The sequence below is a fragment of the Hippocampus guttulatus genome, chromosome 12 (assembly GCF_054856545.1).
Source record: "Hippocampus guttulatus isolate MCC_2025c chromosome 12, RoL_Hgut_1.0, whole genome shotgun sequence".
NCBI lineage: Eukaryota > Metazoa > Chordata > Actinopteri > Syngnathiformes > Syngnathidae > Hippocampus > Hippocampus guttulatus.
In genome coordinates, this window is record NC_141272.1 from 8,972,128 (window position 1) to 8,991,070 (window position 18,943).

General features: G+C 44.7%; 2 protein-coding genes across 9 annotated transcripts in view; both read right to left on the reverse strand.

The window, feature by feature from the left end:
* Nucleotides 1-403: 403 nt before the first annotated feature.
* Nucleotides 404-6,096, reverse strand: srsf7a (serine and arginine rich splicing factor 7a). Of its 6 annotated transcripts, XR_015102394.1 has the most exons (10): nt 5,870-6,095; nt 4,875-5,105; nt 4,355-4,534; nt 4,163-4,255; nt 3,343-3,384; nt 3,210-3,254; nt 2,655-2,753; nt 1,855-2,019; nt 1,524-1,782; nt 404-944 (listed from the first exon to the last, which is right to left on the reverse strand). XR_015102394.1 is itself a non-coding variant. In XM_086124677.1 (8 exons), exons 2-8 carry the CDS (start codon nt 5,096-5,098, stop codon nt 893-895), a joined length of 735 nt encoding a protein of 244 aa, XP_085980803.1. In that variant the 5' UTR covers nt 5,099-5,105; nt 5,870-6,095; the 3' UTR covers nt 404-892. The 6 variants fall into 6 exon arrangements, 2 of the variants coding, with proteins under 2 accessions (XP_085980803.1, XP_085980802.1); XR_015102396.1 differs by having other exon boundaries at nt 1,524-2,019; nt 4,875-5,101; nt 5,870-6,096; XR_015102395.1 differs by having other exon boundaries at nt 1,524-2,019; nt 5,762-6,096.
* Nucleotides 6,097-7,016: 920 nt separating this feature from the next.
* slc8a2b (solute carrier family 8 member 2b) overlaps nt 7,017-18,943 on the reverse strand; it is a 42,773-nt gene continuing 30,846 nt past the window's right edge. For 2 of the 3 annotated variants that reach the window (XM_086124673.1, XM_086124674.1), the window contains 11 exons: nt 18,408-18,788; nt 17,560-17,685; nt 16,693-16,891; nt 15,570-15,700; nt 15,135-15,508; nt 14,868-14,971; nt 14,414-14,431; nt 13,429-13,553; nt 11,413-11,512; nt 10,993-11,265; nt 7,017-10,770 (listed from right to left, as the gene is read on the reverse strand). In XM_086124673.1, coding sequence (XP_085980799.1) covers nt 10,394-10,770; nt 10,993-11,265; nt 11,413-11,512; nt 13,429-13,553; nt 14,414-14,431; nt 14,868-14,971; nt 15,135-15,508; nt 15,570-15,700; nt 16,693-16,891; nt 17,560-17,685; nt 18,408-18,788 — 2,208 coding nt within the window. In that variant the 3' untranslated portion in view covers nt 7,017-10,393. The remainder of the gene's footprint in view (nt 10,771-10,992; nt 11,266-11,412; nt 11,513-13,428; nt 13,554-14,413; nt 14,432-14,867; nt 14,972-15,134; nt 15,509-15,569; nt 15,701-16,692; nt 16,892-17,559; nt 17,686-18,407; nt 18,789-18,943) is intronic. The other variant, XR_015102392.1, reaches the window with a different exon arrangement.

Genomic DNA, 18,943 nt, shown 5'->3' on the forward strand with positions numbered 1-18,943 from the left:
CGTATTTCAACATTTACAGTGGTTGAATCGCTGACCACGGCCTCTATGGATGGTTCGAGGCTGGAGTAATCCAAACTCGAAATTTCCTTAGTTTTGGCTTCTGGTTTTCGCGGCCGTCCTCTGTGCACTGCAGGCAAGTAGCTTTTATTGACATAGCACACTTGATATACACGGCCCCCCAATGTGCTTCGGTCACGTTTTACCTCCATCCAGCCATTGTTTCACCTGTGGAAAGAAAAGCATGCTGCCCGTATGAGCATTGTGCTATATAACGTGACTACGCATGCGCCAAGCCGCCATCTTGGGAAGCTTCTTTTGAACTTAGACAAAATGGTGTTCAAATTGTCAATAGTAAATACCATATCAAACATTGGAAAATACAGTACATCAAAGGGCCATGGAATTACGTTGGAGATTTATTTAAAAATAAAACTGCCACTGTTTTAACAACCAAAGAAGCACTGAACTGTCCAAGCAGCCCTTCAAAAAATAAACACAAAAATCACCTCAAACCAAATGTAAAATACACAGAAACAAAGTGAAAATCAAAAGCATGAAATACATTTCATGCATGGGGGTGGGGTGCAGTACAGAAATGTAATTTATGAAGGAATACAGGCCAGGTTCATCTGCTTCATGGATGGTTCAAAGTATGTTAGATACTAAGGACTCGAAGTGTTTGAATTGGTTAAAAGTCCACTACATTATTTATCTTGGACCAACAACAAAACGACATGAAAGACCGTGGAAGAACGTCCTCTCAAACTGCACATTGTTTCTCGAAATTAAATGCGACCCGACATGGAAATCAATGTGGAGGGCTGTTATAAAACTGGACGGGGATGGGAAGCAGGATGGGGCTGGGGGGTGTTGCATTAGTCTTGTTCTCCACTCAGTTGGCAGCTGGTGTTGGACTTCGGTTTTGACTTGCTGAACGGGAACGACTGAAACAGAAACACAGAGGAATCAGTTTGCTGTAGAGGAGAATGGAAGACCGAAGACAAACACCCTCACACAACACAACACATTCACTCAGCTAAGTCACTTGGTGAACAACTTGTGAGGAATAACTTGCTGGGTTACATGTTAGTGGCCCATGTCTAAAATAAGGACTGAATAATGGCAACCCCAATGCAAAGTCAAACCAGTTTGTCTCACTACTAAAAAGTGTGCAACAGCTTGAGCTGTGGGGACAAAATTGCAACACTGCCCTTCAACAGCGCTGAAGAGTCCATGGGGATGGAGGGTGGTAAGGAGTACACTCCTGTCTGGCTGGCCTGCGGCACATACAGCTTCAGATGAAGATTTCTGCCCATCTAACACATGCGCTCCTCTGAGACAACACTCACTCACAGCACTCTCGAGCATGCTCATTCTCAACTTTTACTCTGTCACCACCCATGTCCCCAGTGTACGTCAAGCCAATGCATTTGCTTTGACCATAGATAAGAGCTTGTCATGGGAGGAAGGGTAGGGTAGATATAGAGGATGGGGTGGGGAAGTAAATGGGGGGTTGTCGTTACCTTTGGAGACACTGGCAGAAACAAAAGTACAGAGAAGCGAAGGACGAAAGCACTGAAGGACGGATGACTACGCTCTTGTAGACTGATCTCTGGTCAGCTCGCTCTCATTTTCAGAAGCTAAGACAGAGGCCGCAGAGCTCTGGGAGGTAGGTAGTAGGGGGTCTGGTAGGTAGGTAATGGATTTTAAATGGTCGAACTCTGAATTGTTCGTGTCGGCGCTCTGGTAGATCTGCCGGCTGGCTGGTGGCCTTGGGTGACTCTAGGAGAACAATTGTAAGAGTGCACGGGCTGATCTCGTCTGAGCGTGTGCGTCGGTCGGACAGACGGTCACCCATTCACTGTGCGGGGGGAGATTCTCGCTGTCTAACGCCAGGCGAAGGCTGATCTCAGGTCAGCGCTTAGTCACCCTCCCGCAGGATGTACACACCGCCAGCTGGCAGACCCTGGGCCTGGGATCAGCTGTAGTGTCAGCGCAGTGCGCAGCTCCCAGCACACACTTTAAAGAAAATATGAAAAATAAACAAAACTGTGCGGCAACGATGCTGAAATCTAGCTTCAGCTCTGTACTCAAATTTGTCTAGCCACACTGAGGCTGGGAATCCCTAATTCATAGCACGTATAACATTTAGATGAACCAAAATTCAATTTCTGACAAGAATTTAGCGAAGCAAGAGAACATCAACAGTTCACATGCTATTCGGCTTCAAGCAAGACTCAATTTAACAGCTGAGATAAACACAATTGTCACTTATTCGGCCCTACACCTCGCACAAGTCTCTCGTCGCAGTCCTCTATTCCCCTGCCACGCCAACATGGATGACAGCAGAGGCGGAAGATTAGATTCAGATGGGTCAGCGCCGAAGGTTCAGGGTCTCTGGTCACTCATCAGTGTGGACAACGATGGTGAAACACGGCCAGTTTGGAAGGAAGACTTGGTCAACAAGCTGCGACTAGCTGGAACTGACCCTCTGCTAGAACTCAACAGCTGTGACTCCAGCTGTGATATGACAGATTCATCTTGAACCACCCAGTGCTTCTTCCTGCCAAGTGTTACTTGCCGGACTGGGCGGGACTAAATGCTAGAATGCTTCTACATGGCCAATATGCGGGAACAAGAGCCTAGCCGATTACCTGTTCCTCTTGTGATTGGCCGAGGGGGATCGAGAGCGGGAACGGGAGGCGGAGCGCCCTCTTGGTGCAGACCTGGACCGAGAACGGGACCTGGAGCGACTGAGGAAGAATTAAAAAATAAATATATATGTATAGATTCTAAAAAGCCACATTTTAGACTTCACTAAAACAAGTGCCCAAAGTCAAAGATGATTAAAAAAAAAATAGCCCAAGACACTCAGGGCCACACTTGATTTTGAAAACAAACAAGACAGGCCAGGTCAGTCTGAGCTTGCAGACAAAGTAAAAACGTACCCTGCGCTTACTGTGCTTTGCATTAGGCTCAGACCGTTTTTTTAGGCCAATGCCATTATTTGGCAGGATACATTTTCAGGTTAATAGGGTGATCTAATTTTTTTTTAATCCCTTCACGCTTACAACAAATGTATGACTGACAGACTAAACACCAGTTTCATACAATGCAGATTAAGCGCCCACATTGCAAGACCACAAACAGACCTTGTGACTTTGGAAGTCAGATGCAGACATTACGTCCCAAATTTAAAAGTGTCCTACCTTCTCATTGGCGTCCTGGACTTGGATCGCGCCGGAGAGCCAGACCTGATGTTATAGCAAAGACAAGAGGTTGAATAATCACAGGTGTGGTGGAGAGCACTGACATTTTCATGAACTCATAGCGTGGACTTACCTGCTTCTGCGCCTGGAGTAGGATGGAGAGCGACGACGGCTCCTGGAAGAGATTGAGGAAGAACTTTGGATGATGATATCACACTGACAAAAATAACCGTACTGCGTCCTACATTAAGCATTTGTGGGTGCTGGCTATAATCAGCTGTGTTGTGATTGCCTTGCCAAAATTGGCATCGGCTCTGTACATTTATGGTATAGTAAGTTTCAATGATTGTTTCATATATAATATCTTTATGCTGTTTTAAGCCTTCAAGAAAATACAGTTCTACTTTTGTCCAAGTATAAATTACAAATTCGGGTTGACCAACAGTCACGTAGTGCTTTAGAGCTGACACAATGACAATATACACAACACGGAGACAATAGAAAAATTGACTGTGCTCCGATTATTACTATACCGACGATTGCATCTGGTTGCGGTCCAACCAGTCGCATTTCTAAGGCATGGCAAACCTGAGCAAACAGAGTTTTGAACCAATCAAAGAAGTGTGACCGTGGGGGGCTCCACAAGGCATGCTGCCAGCATTAACCTCATCCAACTATTTTATTTTTGTTATATTGCACACACTCGGATTATCTAAGAAGCAAGAATGAATAAGAAACGTATATCCCTTGGTTTTATTTTGCAACATTGTCTTCGATTTGCAAATCATTGTATTGTTTTTATTCGTGTTTAACTGGGTTTGTGGAACCATGCCATATTTTGAGCATCCCAGATTGACTCATTCAAGTGAAAATAATCACATCATTAAGTAGATCAGTATGAGGATTCTAAACTCTAAGATCAACCACGTCTGATTTCACAAAGCCTGTCTTACCGGCTGCGGCTATGGCTGCGAGAGTGAGAACGGGATCGATAGCGGCGTCCTCGAGATCGAGACCTGGAGCGTGACCGAGAGCGGGAACGAGACCTGTATTCGGAGACATGTTTTGAGTTAAAAAAAAAAAAAAAAAAAAAAAAAAGATTTGTGGGATTTCTTCAACACGCCACAAAGTGCATCCTTGATCACCTGCTACGGCGGCCTCCTCCTCGCTTGCTGAAGCGGTAGCAGTCATAGGCGTAATGGCCGCGGTCCCCACATTGGTAGCAGCGGTCATTCGGATCGAACTGACGTCGGCTGGGGCGTCCACGGCCTTTTCTGGACATGCCTGTTGACATCTCCACACGTACACGTGAGCCACACAAGAGCCTGTGGACAGCAAACAGCCCATTCAAACAAGATCCAACTCACAGGTTTCCACCATGCTTGGTCGAATAAATACGCTCACAGCTGATTTGCATGATCGACCAGAAATTTATTGCAATCGCAATCATATACTGTATATAACGGGAATTGCAGGACTGAAAGAAACATATTTGTGCTCAGTAACATTAACTTCTGTTTTTTTTCCTATCATACTACAGCTTGTGAAAGGTGTCAAGTAACATTCACTTGTGCAATTTTTAACACCTTTTCACAACGATTCTCATTTGTAATGCTCCTAGACAAAAAATGTTTTCTGGTCTTATTCTTTGTAAAATGTACTCACTTTCCATCCATGCCTTTCACGGCATCCTCAGCGTCTCTTGGGTCCTCAAACTCCACAAAAGCAAACCCTGGTGGGTTACGGGCCACCCAGACGGTCCTTAGTGGGCCATAGTAGCTGAAGGCCCGCTCCAACTCCCCTTTGGCGGCTCCATTACCAAGGTCACCCACATAGACCTTGCAGTCGGTTGCCCTGGACGAACTGCGAGATGAAGAGTAGTAGGACATCTTCTGGCTGGGGTAAAGGGGTGGGGATGAGCAGCAATTAATAAAAATACAGTGGCATTTACCTTCATATTAAACATGTAACAAATAAGCGACAGTTTGGGGGGTGCTGGGAGAGATTAATGGCATATCCATTTCGAAATTGTTTTTTGATATTAATACATTGGGGTACACACTGAGCCAAAGAATGAATTAATTACACTCGTCAGTCAGGGTACCAAAATACAAACATGGCCTGTTGATTAACATTTTTAGGACATATAATGCATTTAGAAATTATTACATTGTTAGATTAAACGACTGGGCATCCGCACGTAAAAACGAAATAAAACAAACCGGTTATGGCGTCATGTGCATAGCTAATATTTAGTTTCGTTATTTTGGCTGATGGCTCTACCCACTGCCTGACGACAAATTTACATAAACCGACAGTTTGGATGCATTTTATTGTATAAAATTGAGGCTTATGAAACTATGGTTGACCAGTCGTATGCTCATTCAGTAAATGTCCGTTAGCAGCGTTAGCACCCATTTCAACGACTCGCGTGCGTTCATGTTGTGGAAGAAGCGTCGACGCTCATAACGATATTAAATTAGTTTCCAAAACAAGAGTCAACATGTAATCCACAGTCGTCCATAAATTCCAAAAGCATGAGTTAAAATTACCATGGCAGCGGTATTGCAGTGGAACATTTTAGACGTCGAATGAGGCACTAGTGGAAGGCCTCACGCTCCGCCTGCTCCACAACAATGGCGACCACGCGCATTTATTACCTTCTTCCGCGTCGACGATCTCCGATTCAACTTCGAACCGTGCCAAGTACACCCAACCTGGGAAAGGTTCCTTCTTCAACTAAGCCCCTGAGTTGGTCGCTTCCAAACGACGAATGATTCGCACAAAATAGGAGAGAGAATGCCGTTAACGGTTTTCACGCATGACTCCAACAGAGGGTCAATGAGGGTGACTGCCGAACATACGGGTACGAGAGGGAAAGCCCGGGTTCTGACCACGTGATTTCCGCAGGAACCACGTGTCAAGACGCCCCGCCCCTCTCCTACATATTTTTTCCCCTCTCCTACATCTGTTTTCCGTTCACTCCAAACGTTACGCCGGGTTTTAGATGGAAAATTCTATCAATTAAAAATATTACACTGGGTTGGCTACAATATGAAAAATGTTGAATTACATTTGTATGCTGATTAAAACTAAAATTGGCACGCTGATTCCATAATTGCAGTACCTGTAATTTTCTTTTCCTAGCCCGCACATTTTTTTCTCTCCACAGTTTATCAAGTAAGCTATATTGTTAGCTGTAGTAAGAAGTGCTAGTTTATTAGTCCGTGACAAGAAAATTAAAATCTGTTTTTTTTTTTATCAACAACTGTCACTAAAAAGTGTTTGATTAAAGGAACAAATCGGTGTGTAGATTTTGACACCGTCATGACCCTGTCTGCTTTGTTTTTCCATTCTCCAGATGGAGAGCTGTTGTATTTGGATGTTCTGTGTTTCTAAAAAAAAGAAAGAAGTTTCTGCAGGAAACAGTCCTGGTCTGCCTCCCAGTTCTGAGGTTCGGAATCTGAATCTGGGATCCGGCCTTCTTTGCGGAGTTAAGATGTTTTCATCATGCTGCACCAAGATTTCTTCCCTGATGACAAAAACGTTCAGTACATGTCTGCTTGTTTAAATGCGCCCTAACAATGAAAGACGACGAATCCATCTGTGCACATTGACTCGCCGTTCATTGCAACATACCCTGATGTTGACCAAGCTGCTGTCTGCCGATTAGTCCTGGGTGTAGCAACCTTCTCACTCAAAGTTTGCTGGTATAGACTCCAACTCACCCACAACCCAAATGAGGACCTGAGCTATAGCAGATGTATGGATGTCTCCATGGTGTGCACAATAACATACTCTGACACGTTCTGCCTTGAAAATAAATAAAATATATTCAAATAAGATCAACTTCTGTTGAGTAAAGAACTTTTTTCTTTCAGTGACAGATTACACCACATGCCATGTTCTGAAAAACAAGCATATTTTTCAAATATATTTTTATACATTCGATATAAAACTTAAATATTATTCGGAGTTAATGATTTATCACAGCTCTGAATAAATGTTAATGTCAATCACGTCTTTTTTTTTTAATCTGCAAAGATTCAGGCAGAGAAAGAGAAATGTTCACTCACAGACAGAACAACGAGAAAAAGGACAGGGAACACAAACACAACAATTATTGTACATCAACAAAGACCTGTGACATGGCTTTGAGAAGTTGCCTTGAAAACAACAGAGCAGACTTTGATTTTTACAGTTCCTCGAAGGCAACCACATAGTAGACTGATATTCATGTTGCTCGCTACTTTTATTCACCCATTGGGGAATGGTGGGCAAATCTGGTCCTATGAAATGCACCCATAGGTGTCCTTCACATGCTGCTAAAAACACATAAACCGTAAAGGTTCGTCATGCAACTGGAGAAGAACATGGCGAGAACACACACACACACACACACACACACACACACACACACACACATCGTGGGGGGGGGGGTATCACATCTAACTAGAGAACAGTAAAGGCCGAAGCCAAACATTCAAAAAGGTTCTGGAAACGTAGCACACTAACTGAGTCAGGCAGTCCTGCTCCAGCTCTGTCAGTTATATTCTACCCACGTTCCACACCGTTCCTTCATGTAAACATGCTACGTATGTACACTCGAAACAATTGCCACAAAAGGGAGCGGGATGAGGAGCGACAAAAACACTGACACATGACGGAGGTGACCTCACGTTGAAAAAGCGAATAAAAGACAGGGTATGTTGGGAATCATTCTCTGTCCGCCATATGGAACGAGTGAATGATTCCCAACACAGCCACAGACACATTTCCTGTATTGCACATATTGAAACCAAAGACCTGTGGTCACAGGTTATCATCTTTCTTTATATCGCTACATAGAAATAAATGCTCTTCAACTCAAAGCAACAGCACGCATGGTTAGCTCGCTCTATTTTGATACGCTCGCTAATAATATTCTACCCTTGAGACTGGTATCAAAATCTCTATTGTCAGTAACGATGTCTTGTAAACTACTGTCATGTGTTTGTGCGCACTGAGACCACTGTGAACATGGTTCAGAAGTACAAAATAATGTCAGTGTAGCTGTGAAGAAAAATATACAAAATGAGCTCTAGAAACGTTACAAAGTTTGCTTCATTCAAGCAAAACAAATTGAGTGGTTCTCATTTCACAATGACAGATTGCGCTTGTCATTTCCCATGACACGACTGTTGTGCAACATCGTCACCGAGCAGATTATTACAGTAAACAAATTGTCCAGAAGATGGACGGTGCTGCACTTGTGTTGCTTCTAAACTGGGCTCATATCATCAACTCTCTGTATATGGATAAGATTGTTTACGGTGTGGAAAACAGCACACCTGGACATTATGAGTGGCTGTACGTTTATGTAGTTGGCACCTGCTTGTGGTCTTTTCAGTATCTAAAAAATCTAGGGTAAGGGGTGAGGGTTTGGCGTTTAGGGTTAAAAGTATGGTTAGGGTCAAATGAGTGTTAGTGCTAGTGTTGGGGTGAGTTGATGTTCTAATCCTCCTGTGCAGAATTAGGATTAGGGTTAGGACTTCAGTGTTAGTGTTTGGTTTAGGGTTCGGATATCTTTAGGGCCCGGGGCCGGGTAGGGTTTAAATAAGAGGATTAGAATTAGGAGTGAAGGTTCAGGTAAAGTGATGTTATAACCCTTGGGTTGGGGGTTTAGTGTTAGGGTTGAGTTATGGTACGGACGGATCAAGGCAGGATTAGCGCTTCACTATGTTTACACGTTCCTGGCAGCTCTGCTTCAGGCCACAGTGGACATTTTTCAATTGCCATGGCAGTCACGGTGGAGATGAGAAACCTAATTAGCTATAGCAGAGCGAGATAAAAGTTACCTATGGACCACGTGAGATTCTTCTTGAGACTGCTCACGCTTTGAGAAACACTGTTCTAGAATCCACAGGTAAGGTGGCTGTAAACACACAAATGCAAGTATGGCTTTTTACAGTACAGTTCAACTTCCACATATGAGGTAATGATGCCACACCTGGCTACACATGCTGAAGAAATCCCCTCCCTCCATGTCTTGGGGTGGATGTGGTTACTGTGGAAACCGTGCAAGATAACGGCAAAGCCCGGAGCGACACTTTGATTCCTCCCGTGGAGTCCACCTGGCGGGGGTGGTGGGGGTGGGGGTCATCTCGCTCTGGATGTGTGTGGCTCTATTTACAAGTGCCTTCATTCTGATCCGCCCATTAGCCGCGTAAACACTTAACAAGCAAAGTCATTGTAAACATTCCACTCTTCTTCCCCTCTGCCAAACCATCTTTGTCCATCAGAACTTCCTTAGCATCCACACTACATTCACTCCAGCTTTTCTCGCCTTCCAAACACTTCCTTTTGCCCTCTGATTCTTACTGTCACTTTATACATGCATACATGTCACATGTTTTTGTGTGTGTGTCTGTGTGTGAGGCAGTGGTTCTCAAACTGGGGTCCCTAGATCAAAGTCTGCAAAAATAATTTGCAATAAATGACGGCATTGTATTATTTTTTTAAACGTGTTTTGGGAGATAACTGCATAACAGTAAAAAAAATAAAAAGAATTAACTTCCCCCTTACCTTTGCTATGGGCTATTTAAAGGCTACGATATGATTACGATATGTCACCATAAATCATACATACCTGCATTAATAAAGTTTTTTTTTTACAGGGTAAAATGCACATTTTCCACCAAAAATCTCTTTTGGGGAGTTGTTGGTGGTGAGTGAAATATTCAGACAATTCAAACATCTTTTAGAGGGGGAAAAAGGGCGTAATATTGCGAGACTAGCATATTTTAGAAATTCACTCAATTGCAAATTATTTAATTATTTAAAATATCACTGACTTTCTTCCCGGGTTAAACTGGTTGTTGAATAAATACAACTTTATTCAGGTATGATTACGATTTTTCTTCCCTACAAAATCCGCCTTTGTTCTTGTGAAGATTGTTCTGGAAAAAATGCAACTTAATTTTCATGTCATTGCAACCTATTTCTCATTTAAAAAAAAAACTAACGACATATGTCCTCGACATTTAGGGGTACATAAATAAATACAAAAATTACAGTTCGTTGAATTGGAAAGTGACATTATTATGAGGGGCTTCTTGGAAATAGTCTCGACGGACCCAAGAGGTTTGAGAACCCTTGCTTAAGACCTGTAGTGTGTTTAAATGTGTATTGAATGTTTATCCATCTTAGAAACCCGGTATGTGGCAGTAGGCCTCCAGGCTGGAAAAAAGGATGTAGAGGAACCACAGGCCCAGGAACAGTAGACTTGTGAGGATACGGGATAGTCGAGACCCCCCCAGCTCGCCTCCGATGGTGGGCCGGCGCCGGAACAGTAGCACGCCCATACAGATGAACGCAAAGATGGTGAAGAGCGTGACGGAGAAGGCCAGTGAACCCGGCTTCACTTTGAACTCTTTGCCCTCGATCTTCCAGTAGATGGCGGCCACCGACCAGGCCACGCCGATCCCCAGGAAGACGTTGACGGCGTTGCTCCCCGTCACGTTGCCCACTGAGGCATCTGCGTGCTGGTCCTGGATGGCGGCCACTTTGCTGGCAAACGTGTCTGCGGAGAAAACGAGACAAAGGAGTCAAACCTTGGTGGAGTGTCGTGTATCAGTCAATACAGCGGACACAACGGGCAGCTATTAAAAAGCAGTTTTCATCTACATGCATGAGGCTTGTTTTCAAAGTTGTGTATCAGTCACTACAGTGGACGACCAAAACAAAGATGACAGAATCAGCTGACCAGTGGGGAGGACAAAGCATGCAACTTTCCTTCACTCACCAGGAATGGATGTTCCCAGGGCCACAAAAACGACGGCGGTCACAGAGTCTCGCAGTCCCACTGTGCAGCCGAAGTGCGACGCCAGATCCCCGATGACTGCAGTGAGCAGGCCGATGACGCTGATGGAAACAATGAAGCAGGCCCAGCCGTTCCAGTACTCGGTAGGTGGCACGCAGGCGAACAGAACCTTCCAGAAGACGGTGAGGAAGTGCATGACATAGTCATAGCAGGAGGGGAGATGCTCCTCGCGGCCTTCTTCCTCGTCATCGTCACCTAAAACAGAGTGAAGGAGCCGCAGTAGCTCAGTGAAGTTTGTGTTATCCACTAGGTGGCGACATGGAAGCAACTAATACTAGTTTGACCAACATATATCAATTTACTAATGGATAAAGGAATATGAACAGGTTCCCTTTGCTATACCTGCGCTCACAGTGACAGCCTCCACAAATTGCTCCCTCCAGGAGTGTGTGCCAATGACCAGTGCCAAGTTGGTCTTCTTAATGAGCTTGTCAACCGTGCTCTGTCAAAAACAAAGCAAGAAGGTTAATAACAAGACGCGAAAGACCACAAACCCTTTCTTCCTGTCCACTAATGCTGAAGTTTTCATCATTTAGCAACCATCCATCCATAGATTGTCTTTGTCTCAGCCTTATTCCAAATTGAATGGAATCACTGTGTGTTGACTTCATCGTATTTATTCATGGAATTTTTATTGGTGGCCCAACACAGTCGCGTTGCCCCGGGCCAGCCGGCCACAAGTAATGTAGACTTGTAGAGCCCTGGAAGAGGTGTGTTCAAATACTTTGGTCCATTAAGTGGTATAAGTGCTCTTCGCAAATAACTGGAGGAATGTGAGCCATCCAAGAACACGTTTCAAGCATAAAGATTGAATTTTTCATGCTGCCGACTAATATTAACGCCACTTACTCGTGCAGAGATGAATTGCTCTGGGGGTGAGAGCTTTTTGGCGACATCAATACATCATTAACACGCCGAGATGGACATTAACCACCACGAAGGCTGCACAGAGGTTTTCCATCAGCAATTTCCCAGGCGCTTTCTCTGCGGACGCAGGCGTGACCGATCGATGCGAAACGACCGACAACAGGCGGTCTGAGAAGTTGTGCATAGATTAAACATCCTGACCGCTTCTACTACGTTCCCTTCAGCGCTCTGTAGTTATAAACCAAAACAAATTAAACATATTTATTTTGTAGTCCGTAAAATATGCTTATAAATAATAAATACTGATAATTTCATTAAATAACATGCTTTTTAGACTTTTCCACAGGCAAGTCGTGATACTCATGAGTCTTGATACTGTAGTCCAGAGAAATTACGGCGCAAACTGTAATTGGGGTTGAACTAATATTGTATCGGGCGGCCCTGTGGTCCAGAGGTTAGCGCGTCAAACTCACAGTGCAGAGGTACCGGGTTCAATTCCAGCTGCGGCCTCCCTGTGTGGAGTTTGCCTTGAAATTTCTAATGGTGTGCCGCGGGAAATGTATTTATTCATAACAAATAATGCATCTTTGTCCATCTACCTATGCCAGCAATTTATAGTGACAGAACCAATAAATCAGGGGTGCCCAAACATTTTGGACCGAAGATCTACTTTTCGGTCAACTAACCTCACGGGATCTACCCTTACCGACACACACACACACACGCACACACAAACGCACACGTACACGTACACGTACACGTACACACACGTACACACGCCATGATGAGAAACAGCATGAAACTGAGGCATGCGATGCACTTTTGCAGCCTGTTAACCATCGTAGCTCACACGTACCGTTTTAAAGTGCTTCCCTGGGCCACCCTAGGTTCCTATTCTTTGCCCGTGCCCTCGGTGAATTGTACATGAAGCAAACTCTGAATGAGAGTAATGTCGATAAAAGATAGAGCGCAACAGCTCTGATCACAAGCTGCAATTGCAGACTGCTGAGCGCAAAAAACGTCCGGTGACGTCATCACGCGCCACCGTAAATTCAAGATTTACCTGCTTTATTTTATTTTTTTAAATATTTATTTTGTGAAAAGGAGACTAATAGGATGATTATGGTGCAGCGTACATTAACACTAAAAATATATTACTAACATGTACAAAGACACACAAATGGTTGTTTGTTTTTTTTCTCCTCGACACTCTTCGATCTACTTGGGACCTGTCTCAGATCTACCGGTAGATCAGGATCGACGTAATGGGCACCCATGCAATTCTATTAGAATGCAAAAAGTATGAAATTGACATAGATATTCATATTCTATTGTATATTTATTTATAAACTTTTTGTCTTCTACTTTCTCCCTTTTGTAATTTTGCTGCTGTAAATTGGGAATTTCTCCATTGTGAGACAAATAAGGGGTTTCTTATCTTGTCTTATCTTATCTTACAGTATTCAAATAAAAGTCTTGCGAATGCTGCACCTTGAACTCATAGGACTCCTCGATGACCACTTCCAGCCGGCTGTGCTCCCCCAGGATGGGCTTGCCCATCTCGGCAATCCTTCGGGCCTCCTCCTCCTCGGCACTCAGCTGGCCCTCAGACCCCTCTGAAAGGAGAATTTAAAGCCACACGAGGCTGTCACAGATATGTTCAATTAAATTATGATCGAGTCAGTGTAAAACAGCCGGGTGCCCTGCATCGTTATGATGATAAAGGCCAAGCAGCAGGATCTCATCAGCAGGCTGCCGTCGACATGTTTTTCTCCACATGGTGCAAGCCTGTGATCATAATAATGATGAAGTGGTAGAGTCAACCGGCGCATATTTGCGGTTCGGCATTCGCAAAGTCGCCAATTCGCAGATTTATTTATTTTCTTTAAGGACATTATCCCCTGCACTCTAAAAACTGCTGGGCTGTTGAACTGACGCCCTTGCTGGGTAGCTGTAGGTTTTCATCAGGTGGCTTACAAGGTTAGGTTACTTATTTTGACCTAGATTAGGTTGAAGCTGGTCATCATGTTTGACAGTTTTGGTGTGACCTGAAGTTGAAGGGAATCGAATGTAACATTTTTAGCAAATGTTGGTGGTGGCTAGTTGGGCAACCGGTGTAACAACTATGACCAACATATCATGCGAGTGACTTGCTGTGGTGGCCCCTGACTCGGGAAAGTTGCTTCATCTTCTTCTTAGAAATTGTTCATTATAAAAAGTTTCATTTTTAACTACAGCTTTCCCGATAACCAGGTAACCCATCACTATGGGTAGTTTTTACCCCTTGTTGGATCAAAATCTTTTACTGGGTCAAATCCTCAACCCAATGCGTTGGGTACAAATTGACTCTGTCACTTTTGATCCCAAGCGCCGAGTTAACAATATGACCTATTTTGGCCTGCAAGTAGTTCCGAGTGAGTGACAAGGTGAGGGCACAAGCAACATAACGAAAAGCATAAGACAGAAGCCATCTTACCTTGGCTGAGTAGCAGCGCTGTGATAAACACAAAGGGAGCAAGGAGAGTTATTGACAACAAGAGGTTATACATGTAAACTGATGTATTCGCAACACACGTCATCATTTATTTCGTGGCTGTGAATGTGTATGTTGGGGTGAATGTGCTTAATGTGCTGGGTGCATCTACTGAACGAACATATTGGATATGCACAGTATGTGGTCAACATGCGGGGTTCATGTGCTTAGCGTGTCGGTTCTACAGTTATGTGCTTTGCTTATGATATTCAATGTATGTGATCAACTTTTGGATGCTTGGGGTGTTGGGTGTATGTGCCAGCCTGACAATTTTGTATGTGTGAATGTCCAAGGCATTAGTGATCGAAGCATGTTTGGTAAATGTGGCGTGTGCTTGGCGTGTGAAGTGAATATGATCTACTTAGTGTGTGATCGCTGAGACAGAGTGAATGCTTACCTGAAATTCCTCTTTTCAGCCAGCGTGGCTCCTCCAAGACAATAAAGAAGTTTTCATGTTTTTCGTATTCTTCATCATCGATTATCCTCACGTGGAGCGTTTGACTGCACATGTGAAAACATACATGCGCACATGGACGCATGCATGCACAGATTCGATCGTTAGCCTAAATTTGTTTTGTGTGATGCTCTTTGGAAAAAGAAGTTGCTAGTTGTTGCATAATCTGTCACATAAAAAACAAAATGGGCATTCATGGCCTGAGCTCACGTTGTCTGGTCATTGGTGAACTCCAGCTCGCCCTGTGCTTCCTCGTAGTCCTCGCCCGCCTTGGCGGTGCCCGACTCAGTGTGATACGGCAGGATGACAGTGCCGCGGGCGCCCGAGTTTCGCACCACCGTCACTTCCATGGTGCCCATGCTCTCGCTGATGCGCATCATGCGCTCGCCGAAAGTGAAGATGCCTGCGTGGTCGTCATCCAGAATGGTCACGGTGGCCACCAGGGGCTCCACCAGCTGGCCCTTGGGCACGGCGCCCGCTTCATCGCTTTCAAACATGCCCTCAGCGTCCCCCACCCGCAGGTTGAGCAGCCGCACGAAAAAGTGCTCATCCTCCTCAAAGATGTCGTCGTCGATGATGCCGACCTAGAGAATGAAAATGTCAAAGCGGTTGCCTACGGAGAAAGCAATTATTGTCTTTTCTTGCCTTAATTTCCTTGCGAGTCTCTCCGGGTTTGAACACCAGTGTTCCTTCACTGTACTCGTAATCAGAGCCGGCGTTGGCTGAGCCATCTTCGGTCCTGTAGTCTACGTAGAAGGTGTTCTCACCCAGGCCCCCTGAAAGCGCCGGATTGGAAATTCAGTCAGGAATGTGACATTTCCATCGGGTAAAATCTATGTTGGATTTTCACCAAGAAATTTGCCTCAGTTTTGACTAACAGAAACCCAACTTTTAAGTCCAATGGCAGTCCTTTCTTGAACTGTGTTGCATGGGCCCATCATTGACTAATGACTAGTCTATCATTTGTCCCTTCTTTGTCTATATTTGCTCTGACATTAACTGCCGACCGGTCCATTGTCAGTCTACATGTGCAGTGACATTGACTGACAACCAGTCCCACTTTTTGTCCATATGTGCTCTGATATTGACTGGCAACTACTCTGTTGGTTACCAACACAGGGCTACAGACCAGCACTAAATGTCACACTTTGCCCCTAAAATTAGAGACAGTATTTTCCATCTACTCACTATTTATTATTTTTAAATATTTATTGCCGCTGACAAGCCGCTGTCCCACTCTTCAGCCCAGTTGTTGTCTGAAATGCACAAACAAGCTAGTTCGCTAACTGACAAAATGCCAAAGAAGCAGTCAGTATCCAAACACAAAAGAAGAAGGTGTGTCGCATTGTGTGCGAGACCATGGAAGCGAATGACCACTGTGGTGAGCCGCTAATGTATGAAATGAGGCGAGTCGTGGCGATACCGCATGAATCAACAGGTTCCACATAACGGTTGAGGCGGAAAACGCAGGAAATTCTGCTGTTGTAAAGAGTGGCTGAATGTTCGTAAAACTGTGTGAATGAGAGGAAATGTTAAAATTTGCTTTGCAGGGGAATTCATAGTGGGATGCCCTTTAATTTTCTGCATCTGCTCCTAAAGTTTTTAAGTTAGGGGCCCCTGGGGTCCCATTAATTAATTCCTGGCCCAACATCGACTGGGGACCAGTCGAGGGTATACCTTGAAAGTGCTTCAGAAAACAAATGGATAATTTATGATACCAGAATGAAAACACAGTTTAAAGCCGCAGCCCTAGTTTTCGTTTCCCTACCTTGGCATATGACAGCCAGTGTAAGGATCCCACAGTTCTCCATGCACTGGCTGTGAGCACTTTCAAAGGAGATGCGGCTGCACATGGCCAGGTCGTCATCATCTTCCGGCACCTCCTCTTCGGTGGCCGCAGCACGGCGAGCGTGGTCGGCGGCATGCTTCTTCAGGACGTTACCAGCTCCGATCATCATACGCGTTGCCTTGAGGGAACAGAGAGGATAAAAGGAAGATGATTGTGGTGGGGGTACAGCCAGAGACAGACCACACCTCCATGGTAAGATTAGATTTTGGAGGCCTTTGATTTCTGCCAATAATAATGATGAAAAATCATTCCAACACCCATTCCACGACTGTTAAACGCAAGGCCCGGGGGCCAGATCTGGGCCGCCACGTCATTTTATGCGGCCCGCCACAGCAAATCATTTGTGCCAATTTCCATGATCCATGCTCAAATCTATACCCAAATATCATGTTGTCATGTGCAATAAATAATTCTGACATTTTGCAAATATTTTGTTACCCTGTTTACACTCACTCAATTGAAAAAAAAACAAAGAGTTGACTTGAGTAATTTCAAAACTAGTAATACTTCAATTTGTTACATGTAATAATACGACGAGATGATTAAACATGTATTTGGTGTCACTGTCATATATATATATATATATATATAGACGAGTGCTTCTAAACATTTATTGAGCCAAGGCACATATTTTACACATGAAAAAAAAAATAGCACGAAAAGGATAAACTTTTCGTGCTATTTTCACAGGGTGAAGGGGTCCTAGTGGGAGTGGGACCCTAAAACAGATGCTTTCGATGACTAATGCTTGAGACAGGCTCTGGGCACAGGTTATTGGAGTGTTACCTGTATGCGGTAGAAAGCTCGGCTCTTCTGCTGGTGCAGCAGGGCGTAGTAGTTAGCCAGCTCCATCAGCTGATCCAGCTCTTTGTCAGGATACTTCTGCTTCAGCTCCTTCAGGATACGAATGACCTTGAGGGGGCGTTTAAAACAAGCATATTAGATTCTTTTGCTGATCTGTTTAAAGCACGGTAAATACTCATCATTCATTCATTCATCTTCCGAACCGCATTATCCTCACGAGGGTCACGGGGGGAGCTGGAGCCTATCCCAGCTGGCTTCGGGCAGTGGGCAGGGGACACCCTGAATTGGTTGCCAGCCAATCGCAGGGCACACAGAGACAAACAACCATCCATGCCCACACTCATACCTAGGGACAATTTAGAGTGACCAATTAGCCTACCATGCATGTTTTTGGAATGTGGGAGGAAACCGGAGTACCCGGAGGAAACCCACGCAGGCCCGGGGAGAACATGCAAACTCCACACAGGGAGACCGGAGCTGGAATTGAACCCGGTACCTCTTCACTGTGAAGTCGACGTGCTAACCACTGGACTACCGGCCCGCCCACGGTAAATACTGTATGTACCAATTTTTCACCTCTTAACATAGGAGTGGGTAAAGTGCAAGGGAAACATTTGGCTGTAAAAATGTAAAAAAACAAAACAAAAACAAGCCAGATCATTGTGAGCTAAATTGTGAATCTGAAATCAGTGTGAAACAAAAGTTCATTTTGAATTTGAAAACTAAAAATAATACATTAAAATTCACCAATTTTTGTGTAGGACTCCCTACACAGCCAAGGAGACGAGTATTCAACGATCAGTATGTGTTCTGTGATGTAGGCTTCCCACCTCCTTTCGGCTCTCATCCAGCTCCCGACTGGTCTCCATATTGACCAAGGCGCTGTTGGAGTTGGGCAGTGTGCTCCCAGCGCCCGTGGACGTGGACCGGGCCATCGCCGCACCCACGTTATTCGCCGCTGCACCATCTCCGCTGCAATTCTCGGCAGGGACTACGGCAGCCCCACGTGGCGGGAACTTGCCATCCGCGATCATCTCCATGCCACCCTTATTGGGTGTCAGGTCTCCTTCCATCTCCACAACGATGCCGTGGCGTTTGTCGGCACGGTAGCGCTTGCCCATGTATTTGTAGAAGAGCAGGCGCCGATCGGCGATCCAGGCCAGGATGACGCACACTGGGAAGTACAGGAGGGTCACCAAGGCCTCCCACACCTGAGACACAGGAAATGATGTTCGGGTTCAACCGTTAACACACTTGTGTGACTGTGTTGATTAATAAGACTAAACTCTTCACATCTAAATCAGAAAGCAACCTGTGTTTAACTGGAAGTGGTGTGTCAATGTTTGACTGAGAGCAAGTTTCAGGA